At 45.7% G+C, this 13266-nt stretch overlaps 1 protein-coding gene across 13 annotated transcripts in view; it reads right to left on the reverse strand.

Annotated features, from left to right (window-relative positions):
* dnmt3ab (DNA (cytosine-5-)-methyltransferase 3 alpha b) overlaps positions 1–13266 on the reverse strand; it is an 846991-nt gene that overhangs the window by 210384 nt on the left and 623341 nt on the right. For 11 of the 13 annotated variants that reach the window (XM_072498950.1, XM_072498942.1, XM_072498948.1 and 8 more), the window contains 2 exons: positions 3631–3654; positions 2214–2326 (listed from right to left, as the gene is read on the reverse strand). In XM_072498950.1, coding sequence (XP_072355051.1) covers positions 2214–2326; positions 3631–3654 — 137 coding nt within the window. The remainder of the gene's footprint in view (positions 1–2213; positions 2327–3630; positions 3655–13266) is intronic. The other 2 variants (XM_072498952.1, XM_072498945.1) reach the window with 1 other exon arrangement.

Genomic DNA, 13266 nt, shown 5'->3' on the forward strand with positions numbered 1-13266 from the left:
TTAAAGCAGTGATTTGTTTTTCACTGCCTCTGTCTGGACTGCTCTCTAGCTTCCAGACAGGGGTCTCTCTTCTGGGGGCAAGGGGGGGAGGCCACCCCTGTACTATTGGGGGGAGGGGTGGGTGGGACACAGACAATCCTGGGGGAGGGGGGAGCCACTGAATTCCATTGCAGCGGGAATGCGGCTGAATTGCGTTGCGGGGGGGGTGGGGCGACCAGCGGCCGGACCTCGTTATCCGGGCCGTCCATTTAAAATGGTGGCCCGGTAGTCCACACCATGCATAAATTTGTAAGGCAAAGGATTGGGACTCGTTTCCTGATTTACGCTCCCAATTAGGTGCAACTCAGCTCCGGCGGGGGAACATAGAGAATCCTGCCCCAAGAATAATCAAATCTCATTCTTTTGGGTTCTTTTACCACCCAAGTTTGTTCTGCCCTGCTACCTCCTTTACTTTAAAAAATATATATTTTTATTGGCATTTCACATATTTATACAGTTGTATATATACACATCACATTTTTCTCGTCTGCGAGCTACCTCCTTTACTACCAGTGCTCTATGGTTTTGCTCTTCCCTATCTCTGCAATGCCTTCCACTCCCCTAAATATCTGCACTCCTCTAACTCTGGCCTCTTGTGCATTCCCAGTTATTATTGCTCCACCACTCATGGCTGTGTCTTCAGGTGCCTTCACCAAAAGCTCTGGAACTCTCTCCCTACACCTCACTACCTCCCTACCCCAGCTTCCCTCCTTTCAGGTACTCTGTAAAACCTACATCTTTTACCAAGCTTTTGGTCACCTGACCATAAATCTCCTTATGTACCTTAGTGCAACATGTTGCTTGATAATGCACCTGTGAAGCATCTTGGTATGTTTCATCATGTTAAGGGCACAACATAAATATAGGTATTTCTTGTTGTTGACTGCGAAAATGCCCAATACTGTTAGATTTTGACCTGTTCCGAGTCCATTGCTAATGTTCCCAGATCGTTCTTCTCTCCTCAATGCTCCCTGATCCCCTTCCTAATGATCGCAGGCCCCACGCAGTGCCACCTTGATCTCAGAACAACAATTTGTCCCTGGAGTATTATATTTTAATTCTGAGAATTGATAGCTTTACTGTGCATTAAAAATAGTACCATTACTTTGATATTCAATTTATTCATTGACAGTCTTCGTTTCAAAACCACAAGTCCACTAAAAGTAGGATCATGTCTGTAAGTTTTGCCGTAATTGCACAATTTGAGTGTGTCAGAATTAAAACTCCATTATAAAAACTGCTGTAAGTATACTCAAGGGCAGGAATCTCAAAAAATGACAAGACATCAATGGAGCATGAAACAAACAGAGAATGCTGGAAAGATTCAGCAGGTCCAGATGCTGCTGGACCCCGACTGAGGTTATTCATGAAGGCCCTGCCTTCTCAGCGTTGCCCCTCACTTGAGGTGTGGTGATCATCAGGTTAAAAATCACCAGTCAGCTCTTCCCCTCAAAGGAGAAAGCAGCCTATGGTCATCTGGGACTATGGTAACGTTACCAAAGTTTATTGTATTATTTACAAGATTAATTTGCATAAACTTTCTCCAGTGTGGAAGTTCTTTAAGAGAACTTTTCTAAGTTGATTGTGTATGTATAAAATTTGCCTCGTGTCTCAATGTTACCCAATTCCTGATCATCTGTATTGATGATGTAAATGTAAAAAGTAATGTGGTGATTTAAAGCTGAGATAGTCTGGCAATAAGTGATAATTCCACACTCAAAACGAACAAAGATGCTAAATTCAATGTGCAATTTTACGGCAAAATAGGATACTTGTTAACCATGGACTATATACTCCTGGAGCATGAGACATATAGGGAGGGATTCTTCGGCCACATTCGCCCAGCGACCAGATAATCACGCCCGAGGTCAATGGATTTTTCCATTGTCGGCGTCTCACCCTTGGTGTTCTTGCAGTGGGCGGTGTGGAAGAATCCAGCCCTTAACTTGCTTCCAAGTAGTCTGCCACAACCTTTGAAAAGTGCACCAATGCTAGGTCTTCTTAATAGCAATGTTATTCTTCCGTGTCTTGGTGACAAGAATTGTGCACAATACATAGGAGAGCATCTAACCAGTGCAGCATTAAGTCACACTGTGTTACAACATGCATCCAGTAAGTTGATTTTGCATTTCTTCTTCTCCTTTTCCCATTTGTAAAATCAAAATTGATCGTACCTGCAACAATTATTGTTTCCGCACATGAGTACCTCCCTGCCCCCACAGCAGATGGTACAGTAGGACTGGTAACCGTCATCATCGTATTGGTATGCACACTCCAAGAAGCAATTCTGCAAACAATCACAACATGATTTGGAATTTCATAACCATATTACTCAGTTGTACTTTCTTTAGCCTTTTGCTGCACCTCAAAATCAATGTGAGCTCGTGCAATGGTGCTCACTCTGGGATTCTCTGTGCCACTCAGTGCTCGGAGCGTACCTTCACATGATGACTCGCGCATTTACAATTCCTTCCATCACATCAACTTTTAACACCAGATTACATTCGCATTAAAAAAAAAAAAATCTGACTAAATAATTGTATTCTGTTGGGTTGGCCTGGTGGCTTTGAGATACCAATGTGCCACATTACAGTTTTAGAATATGGGATCAGGCCTGCTAACCTGCTGGGGTATCTGAGACGGTAAGTAGAGACAAGGTACTTCCCAGCAGGGAGGGAGAATCAGAGGTTAAGTAAATCTGTGGTGCTCTCAAGCACTTCCTAGAAGCCAACTCAAAGAGTGACTTTGGTAGAGGTCTGAACCGACCCGACCCATCCTCTCAGTCAGAAAATGTTGGGCGATGACCTAGAGAAAGGAAAAAAAGAGGACTGAGAGTAGACAACAATTCTTTTAAAGGGATATGGCAATGGTGGTGGTGGAAACAGGAGGGGATGTATTTTATGTGTGTGTTATCCCACAGAGACAGCTTTGAAACCACTGCAAATAAAATCAAAATAAGGAGAAAAGTTACTCAGTTTGTCTCAGAGGCAGTGATTTGACACAAGCAGATGCAACATAGACATGAAGAAGGGAAGAATCTTACACACAATGAGTACCTTTCCCCTTTCACCTTATATTTCACATCTGTTTCAAGCAAGTAACTGTCTCCTATGACCTATGGAAGATGCTTACAACCAGTTATTAATTCTTAATTAATCTTGTTTTAAGCCTAATAGTGTGTGGCGCACACACTGGTGGGAAAGCAGAAGATACTTTGCACTTAAAGTACTTCCTCTCCCCCCCCGCGCCCCCCCCCCCCTCCCCGCCATCAGCCAATATAGTCCCCATTAACCCTTTGAATACTGGCTGTATCTTGCAGCTTTCACAATATGCACCTCGGGCCCTATTTTCAAACTTTTTGCTGCTTTGAAATGGTATTCGCAGAGTGTTTGTTTTGGGCAAGTTGCACTTGCAAAGGTTTTCATTTTCATCCCCTTTGGGGCAGTGCGCATTGCAGTTGCACAAAAAAACTTCTGCAAAGGTTTTCTGCAGTTTTTGGAGGCAATTCCCGTAGGATTATCGCACTGAGGATGCGATATTCGAATCTCATAAACTGCCGCAAATCGTCAGGTTTGCGTGAAAATGACTTACCCCAGTTTTAACTTGCCGTAAGCCCTGCAGAAACAAGAAACATACATTACAATAAAAAAAAATGCGAATTTGTTTTTTTACAAATGACAAGGCATGTGTATGTGTCTTGGGAAACAGAACAATGCACAAGAAATAACTTCTCACTCTGCAGGGTCATCTTCCCAAATGTTAGCGATCTTTGCCATTGTCTTGTGTTTCATTGAATTTTCCTGCAAGATTTTCCTGGTTCACCAAGATTAAAAAGTGCCATTTTTGAATTTTTTCCCCAATAACATAATTGAAACATGATAGCGCAAAATGTGACACTGAGCTAAACTTGATTTATCAAGGTGCAGCAGTGTGTAATTTTGAAAACATCCCAAAAAAATCTTCAAAATAAAATTTCACAAATGTTCTGCAGTGCATCTCTGCAAACTAAGCAGCTATTGCACGAACTAAAATGCAAATGACTGAAAATAGGGCCCATCACATTTCACACAACGTCGTAATGTATTTGAGTACTATAAGGTAATTAAGGGAGCTGTGTGAAAGCATGCATCAGGTCTTTGGTCACATTCTTGTCCAAATAAACCAAAACTTCAATAATTGTTATTTTTATTCACAGAAATCTAATATATTCAACAGTTCTCAAAGGGTTTGTTTCTCTTCATAACAGCTTTTTCTCCACATGTTCTCCATCCAGAATATGCTATAACCTGTGAAAGTTCCTTAACCGTATATTAGTGGAAGCAGCATAACCCAAAGTTTGGGTAAACTCTACCTTACTTATGCTTGTACAATAAGGCTTCAAAGCAGATTTGCACTGTGACAAACTGAATCTATTGTATTATAAATATTTAAGTAAAGGAGAAATGAATTAGCCATGCGCCACTAAGAGAGGTGGGAGAATCCCAAATGTTATCATACTTCCTCCCATCACTGTTCAACATATTGTATCTACTTCATTCAAATAACTGTTCAAATAACTGGGCTTTACATATACTCTCTCTGATAGATCCATGCATCCATTATAATGTTGATACTGGACAATGTCCACCATGGAGGGTCCACAATGAAATGAAATCACTTATTGTCACAAGTAGGCTTCAAAATGAAGTTTCTGTGAAAAGGCCCCTAGTCGCCACATTCCGGTGCCTGTTCGGGGAGGCTGGTACGGGAATTGAACCCGCCCTGCTGGCCTGCTTTAAAAGAAAGCTATTTAGCCCTGTGTATGTTAATTTCTCCATCAAAATAGAAGGCATTAGAGTTTAGCCAGTCCATATGCATGTATTATGCATTGTAATATTATCAAGCATTACGTATATATGCGAGTGAGTTATTCTGTATGATATACCTAACCCGCAGATTATGTCTGACATTAGCCATGTAAAAGTCAGAGGATACCCCTGCAATAAGGGTGTTATCAATAAAGTATGGCAGGGAAAATATTATGAAAAACTGTTACAGGAAATGTAAACTATATGCAAGACTTTGAAGATATTGTAGATATTTCACATTGGCTTATTTTTTCTATATTCCTGTATGTATCCATCTTCCATAGGTTTCCTATCCTTCACTATCTCAAATAAAATCGTTTTCTTTATCTGTGTCTATATGAGTTTATTCCCACAGGAACTTGTATCGTTATGCCCCTAACTTGGGGGTCAGGACGATTAAAGTTACAAAATTCACTATAATCCTCACCTTTACATGAATGGGAGAAGCATTTGTTGCACAGTGACTAATTTTAGTCAGTGTGACATATGGGTCTGTCACATAATAGGTTTGTCAGCTAAGTTGAAGCCGTGGAATAAAAGAGACAGGGACAGCATGGATATGAAGTTGGCTGAGTGACAGAAAACAGACAGTGGTGGTGAATGATTGTTTTTCTGATTGGATGAAGGTATATAATCAAGTTCCCTAGACATTGGTATTAGGACCACTGCTTTTGTCAATTTTTATTAATGACATTGGCTTGGGAGTGCAGGGCACAATTTCAACATTTTCTGCTGACACAAAACTTGAAAAATATTGTAAACCATGGGGAGAATAGACTTTAAGAAGACACAGATGGACTGGTGGAATGACCTGACACATGACTGATGAAATTTAATATGTAGAATTGGGAAGTGATATATTTTGATAGGAAGAACAAGGGAAGATAATATAAAACAAAATATATAATTCGAAAGGGGGTGCAAGAGCAGAGGCAGCTTCAGTATATTTGCACAAATTGTTGAAGATGCAGATTATATTGAGAAAGCAGTTAATGAGGCATAGAGGATCTTGGGCTTTATAAGCAGAGGCATAGGGCTAGATTTCCATCTTCAAATGGAGGCCGGAAACGGGGTGAAAATCTTAGTTTTTTTTCACATGGCCTTTTTGCGATTCGGAAAGGTGTACAAAATCCACATGGACATCTCTCTGTTTTGTGGATCACAAGAAAATATTCTTTCCTTCTGAATGCCATTTTCATATGGTGGTGCAACGTTTTGGAAGGACTAAAAAGAGGCTCCTTTAAGAGATTGTGACCACGAAGGGATGCCAACTTAAGAGTTGAGAACATTCTGACAGATAAGCGTAAAATGTTTTGATACCTTCAAATGTGCAGATTAGATGTTGTTTTTGTAATGTACATGTGTTTGCAATGCAGTTATTCATCACAGGGATCTGTCTTGCAAGGGTAAGTTGGCCCTTAAATTGACCAGTATTGTCTAATTGTTGTCATGCATTACAGAACTTTTCCAATTTCCAGAAGTTCCAAAATGTATTCAAAATGTGAAAAAAAATGCTTACAGACTTTGCTGTCATATTTTGTATTGTGATTCAAATCAAATGATGGTTCTAACTGTTTTAAAAAAAAACCTGGGTAGGATTTTCTGATCCCACCAGCCTTGAGAATTGCCGCGAGCAGGAGGGAATACTTGATGGACCAGCTAAAGGTCTACTGACTTTGGGTGGGAATTTCTGGTCCTGTGGCGGGCCCCTTGCCCCCACTTGTTTGACTCTATGACTTATAAGCAGCAGGGTCTTAATTCGGATGAGGATAGAGATTGCTGCACACATATTATAGGCCAATCTTGCATGTCTAATTGTATACATCCATTTAAAAGACTTCATCAATAGGGGATCCATTGGCATATCTTTTAAGCACAGTTTCCTTTCTCGATTGTTGTTGATTTCTGATGCAGAAATATTGCAAAATGAATAAATCTGGCAAATGGAACCTTAAACATTCTCCAGATACCCAATGATAATGCAGACCCACTCTTTTGAGGGCTGTTCATCCAGTGACCACAACTATCCACGGGCTGAATTTTACAGTTCTCTGCAGTGGGTTGCTTTCCCATTGCCTATCTTCCATTCATGATAATAATAATAATCGCTTATTGTCACAAGTAGGCTTCAATGAAGTTACTGTGAAAAGCCTCTAGTCGCCACATTCCGGCACCTATTCGGGGAGGCTGGTACGGGAATTGAACCCGTGCTGCTGGCCTTGTTCTGCATTACAAGTCAGTTGTTTAGCCCACTGTGCTAAACCATCCCTGATTGATCTGACCTCAATTAATGACTACTTAAGAGTCACTTCCCGCCTAGCTACAATCTTTGGCCAAAGGAGGTGGATGTTCAATGGTGGGAAACCGTGGCCTGAAAGGAGGGGGGAGGTCTAATTCATGGGCTGCCTTTTCCAATTGGAGACCCCCTTCCCCCACCCATGCTGTGCCCACCAAACCCCCACCCCTCCCAGTTACCATTTTCCCCTGGCGTGTCCACTCTAGTCTCCACTCCTCCCCTTGAATGCCCTTCCTCCAGGACCTCCTCTTCTGCATTGCTGAAAACTCTCCCCAATTTTCAGGTCATCTGGCTTCTTTGCTGACCTGGGTGCAGACCCAGGAGTAGCCACCACTCCGGGTGCCACGGGTGAGAGCAGAGAGGCTTCTGGCCACTCAGACTGGCAGACAGACCTCGGAGGCAGGATGCCGTCCCCCATGGGGGCATTGCACTGCTCCTAATGCAATTATATCCTTTTTAGCTCCTCGATTGCTTTCCATTTCTGCTGAGCCAAATTTAACACATGATCCATGCTTCTATCATGGTGGAAATTGTACCACAATACAAGAATGTTGAAACATGAGACAGGATGTTGATGCAATAACCGCTCCGTATATGAGCGCATTTTGTTTTTGTGTTGCCAGCAGAAGGGAATTGTTAATGCATAGGACAGAAGCCTCTGAAAATTAAACTAACATCTTTTAGGTGCCTGGACTCCAATTGGCACATTTTAAAAGCATTTGAGTACATTTCTTTCTTAAATTTACTTAGACACTGACACAAATATAACGAGTAAATGGTCTCGTATAGCTTTTGTAAAGTTATTTCCAGTTATTTAAAATCCAGTTACTCACAGAAAGATGAACCCTACATCGATTAAAATGCTGATTTTTAAAAATGCCTTTTTTCCTGCTGTATTAATCAAATTGCACCAAATTACCACTCTTAAATGTACTGAGGGATATTTTAAAAGCAAATTAAAATGTATATATAATTACTGAAATTCTGTGGGATTTTCGCAGTAATTCCATTGCAGTGTTAATGTAAGCCTACTTGTGACACGAATAATGATTATTATTATTAGCTGGTTCATAGCAGAATTTTAGATTTGGTGATAATTAAACGTACAGGGTGGAAACTTGAGGAAAAAAATACTTTGTGAAACTAGGGCAATATTGAGTTAATTTAAACTAAAAGACAGAAAATGCTGTAATGCAGACTCAGCAGGTCTGGCAGCATCTGTGGAGAGAGAAACAGAGTTAATGTTTCGAGTGCGTATGACTCTTCTTCAAAGCTTTTATGTTATTGAATTAACTTTATTGCTCCTAGATAATCAATTATAACAGAAGCAGAAACTCTGGCAAGATAATTTAACTGTTCTTAAATAAACACAGTCAGAAGTCCGAGTTTAATTATTAAGAGGCGAAAGCTATAGAGCTTCAGGACACTGAAGTTAAAGTCCCCTGAACGGTGCATTTAGCACGGTATTTCGCAGCGGCTGCAGCGGCGAGAAACATCCTGCTATCTAGCGGCACTTTGCCTTTTTTTGGCCTCAAGGTGTTTATCTCCGCAGAGGCCGCACTTATGTCAACGAGAAAGGCACTTCACGGGTCAGGCTGCCACTTTGTTGGCAGCCTTGATCTTCCCCTCCCTGAAACTATTTGGTCCGCCCTCACCTCCAACCTTGGGACGGTCCCTGGGAACACCCCCCTCCCTCTTTCAACTTGGCTCAACCCCTCCCTCACGCTCTCTTCCCCCCCCCCCCCCTCCCAAGGCCCGACCCCTGGCAATGGCACCTGGGCACCCTAGCACTGCCAGGGTGCTTAGCTGGCACTTCCAGGGTGCCAGGCTGGCAGTGCCTAGATGCCTGGGGCTACCCTACCCTGTCCCCGACAACCCAGGGATCTCCAATGGCCTGGGAGGCCCCGCCCACGGTATCGCTGTGCCTGGTTCACGTTTGTGTGGACCATTAATAAATGGCGTCCTGGCAAGATCTCCCAGACGTTGCTGGTGAGTCCCCACGCCGGGCGGAGTGGGTCGGGTGACTTGCGATTGGCCTGGTGCGGAGCCTTATTTGGGGCTCGCCCACGATTCACCTGTTGCACCCGGATCTGCTTTGGGAGCAACGGGGTCGCTGAATCACTCCCCAGAATAAGTTTGTAAATTTCAGGTACCAATCAATTGAATCTGGCCTCAAGTCCTTGACTCTTTTTAAAGTTTAGTTTACATTTGTAGCAAAGTTTTATATCAGGACTGCGACTGACGTCTTCAGGATGCAAGACTTCTTTATGTACCTATGTCTTAGAGCCATAGAAAGAGTTAGAGATTTACAGAATGGAATGAGGCCCTTCAGCCCATTATGCCTGGAACAGCCATCAAGCACATATCTACTCTAATACCATTTTCCAGCACTTGGTCTGGAACACAGAAACATCGAAAATAGAAGGAGGAGGATGCTATTCGACCCTTTGAGCCTGCTCTGCCATTCATTATGATCATGGCTGATCATCAAGTTCAATACCCTAATCCCGCCTTCCCCCCTTATCCCTTGATCGCTTTGGCCCCAAGAGCTTTATCTAATTCCTTCTTGAAATTACACAATGTTTTGGCCTCAACTACTTTCTGTGGTAGTGAACTCCACAGTTTCACCACTCTCTGGGTGAAGAAATTTCTCTTCACCTCAAAACGTTTACTCCTTATCCTCAAACTATGACCCCTAGTTCTGGACTCTCCCCACCAGGGGGAACATTCTTTCTGAATCTACCCTGTCTAGCTTTGTCTGCTATGGCATTTCAAGTGCTCATCTAAATACTCTGGAAATGTTGTGAGGGTTTCCGCCTCTGCCACCTTTCAGACAGTGAGTTTCAGACTCCATCCACCTTCTGAATGAAAACATCTTCTCTCAAAGCCCCTCTAACCCTCCTGCCCTTTATCTGAAATCTATACCTCTGGTAATTGATCCCTCCTTGAAGGGGAAAGTTCCTTCCTATCCACCTCATCGATGCCTCTGATAATCAGCCTTCTCTGCTCGAATAAACAATACCAGTCTATCCAGTCTTTCTTGATAGCTGATCCAGTCCAGGCAACATCCTGGTGAATTCCTCTACACCCTGTCCAGTGCAATCACTTCCTTCCTGTAGTGTGGTAACCAGAACTGCACACAATATTCCAGTTGTGGCCTAACCAGGGTTTTATACAGCGCTATCACAACCTCTCTGCTCTTATATTCTTTGACTCATCTAATGAGGACAAGTATTTCATATGTCTTCTTAATTCGCCTTATCTCCCTTGCTGTCTTCAGGAATCTATGGACATGCAGATATAGCAGTCCAGAGATATTGTGAGATATAAGATGGGATAAACATAAAGAGAGAGGAAGTACTCAAAGGGTTGGAATACTTGAAAGTTGATAAGTCGCCAGGTGGATTGTTTCCGTGGCTACTGAAGGAGGTCAGTGAGGAGATAGCAGATGCTCTGAAGACAATTTCCTCACCAGAAACAGGGGGCGGGATTCTCTGATCCTGAGGCGTTTCTCGATGGCGTCAACATGCCCTCAGGAGTAGCGATTCTGACCCCGACAGGGGGCCAGCACGGCACTGGAGCGACCCACGCCGCTCCAGCTGCCAATGCCGGCGTCAAATGGGCGCCGTGTGTCTGCACATGCGCAGTGTGACCACCGCCATTGCTGCGACCGGTGCACGCGCGGTGGCTCCCTTCTCCGCGCCGGCCCAGACGCAACATGGCATAGGGCTACAGGGGCCGGCACGGAACAAAAGAGGCCCCCAGCTCGAGAGGCCAGCCCGCCGATCGGTAGGCCCCGATCACGGGCCAGGCCACAGTGGAGGCTCCCCCCGGGGTTGGACCCCCCCTCCACCCCCACCAAGCCGCCCCTAGATGGATGCACGCCGGGTAAGACCACACATGGACGGCGTCAGCGGGACTCGGATTTTTTGTACGCCCGCTCGGCCCATCCATCCCGGGCGGAGAATCGCGGGGGGGCCGCTCTACCGGCGCCGATTCTCCACTCTCAAGAGAATCAGCGGACTGGCGTTGGGGCGGTGTCACGCGATTCACGCCTGGCCCGGCGATTCTCCGGCCCGGCCTAGGCTGAGAGAATCCCGCCCCCTGGATGGACTGGAGAATTGCAAATGCGGTTCCACTGTTTAAAAAGGGATCGAAGGAAATGCCAAACAATTATAGGCCAGTTAGTCTGACGTCAGTGGGGGGTAAAATTACTAGAATCAATCCTGTGAGATAGGATTGACTATCACATAGAAAGGCATGGACTAGTGAGGGATATTCAGCATGGATTTGTTAAAGGAAGGTCTTGCCTCATAAATTTGACTGAATTCTTTGAAGAAGTGACAAGAAGGATTGATGAAAGATAGAGCAGTGAATGTTGTGTACATGGATTTTAGTAAGGCATTTGACAGAGTCCTACATGGCAGATTGGTTAAAAAAGTGAAAGCCCATGGGATATGCCAACACAGCCAACCCTCCACAGCTCACAGCCATGCCACCGAGGAGATCAGCCCCACGATTTGGGGATGCGGACCTGGGCAGCTTGTTGGACGCGGTATTGTTGCCCTGTTCCCCTGTGAATCTTGGGGGTCAGCCCCAGGGTAGCCAGTGCCACCTGTGAGGAAGTAGCAGCGGCAGTCAGCTCGGGGAGCATCACCAGGAGGACCGCACCCATTGACGCAAGAAATCAACAACCTCCACCGGGCCCCCCTGGCCCTGTGAACGCACCTGGCTCCACCCCTGCCCAGCACTATTCTGTGCCCCAGCTCACCCATGTCCAGCAGTGCCGCCCTCGCAACCCCACCTCCGCCCCCCCCCCCCCCCCCCCCCGCATATGCCCCAATGCCCCAGTACCTAAACCCCCACGATGAACGACACACACAATGCCCCCTTTGTGTCCCCACTGGAGTAGTTGGCCCATCAGCAGATGGGAGAGGGCCACAGATGGGTGACGGGGTTCCGGATATCAGAGCCCTCACCCCCTACGAGGAACAGACGCTGGAGGTCGTGCGGGTGGCCGAAGAGAGATCCGTCACCGAAGTAAGGGTTGGTGCAGAGGGGAGGATAAACCGGCCCCCACCCAGATGACCTGTCACACATGGGTTGTTAATGCCATGCAGACCAACACATCCATCCCACTGAGCACATATCCATTCTCCAGCAGGATCCTCATCCGATGGTGCCGGCCCATCCGGGATGGTTTCCCCCCCCTCTGTCTCCCATGAGGATACCTCAGAGGGGAGCTCCGAGGACGCCATGTATTCGCAGCACAGCTATCATCCTCACCCTCCACAAGCGCAGAGACATACACCTCGGTGGGCAACAGTAGTGGACAGGCTTCTGGGGCACATTCTGGTGAGCACCCCAGTTGCTGATGCACATCAGGTGGAGGCAGGATTGCCCAGGCGAGGCAGCAGTCGGAGGTCTGCTGGATCTCAGGACCCAGTTGGATCCCCATCAGATGCTGAGACTCTGGGCCAGGTTTACCAGGAGCTGATGTTGGCTTCTGCGTCTGTGGTGTTGCTTCCTGCAGTGTTTAGGCATGGTGTCCAGGCATCACGATCTGATTGGGATGCACTAACTCCCACATGCTACATGACATGCCTACCCATGGGGATCCATTTGGGAGGTGTGATGTGCTCCCAATTAGCAATAGACTTCAGCCACACAGCCAGAGGCCTCTGTGGTCAGTGGGAGCTATGGGTGGTTGGTGGGGCAGGTGGGCAGGGGATGCCCCTAGAACGGGAACACACGATCCAGGGGGTGCCATGGCGGACCCATGGGCACTGAGACACCCACCTCTAACCCCCTCCTCCCTCTCGCCCCAGGCTCAGCCGAGACCATGGGCGATCACCACCGTTGCCCCACACCTTCCCATCCAATGGCAGCCCACGGCGACTGAGGCTGGACCACCCCCGGGGACTCCCCTATCTCCCTCCGAGCACCGTGGCAGCAACCCCTGTGCCCCCGAGCTCATTGTCTGGGAGCGAAGGTGGCTACTCTCCTCCTCGAGTCCCCACAACAGCCCTTCTACCAGCTTCACGTTTTTAAAAGGAGTAGTAATCAGCACCCACATGACCACTT

The sequence above is a fragment of the Scyliorhinus torazame genome, chromosome 4 (assembly GCF_047496885.1).
Source record: "Scyliorhinus torazame isolate Kashiwa2021f chromosome 4, sScyTor2.1, whole genome shotgun sequence".
NCBI classification, from domain to species: Eukaryota; Metazoa; Chordata; class Chondrichthyes; order Carcharhiniformes; family Scyliorhinidae; genus Scyliorhinus; species Scyliorhinus torazame.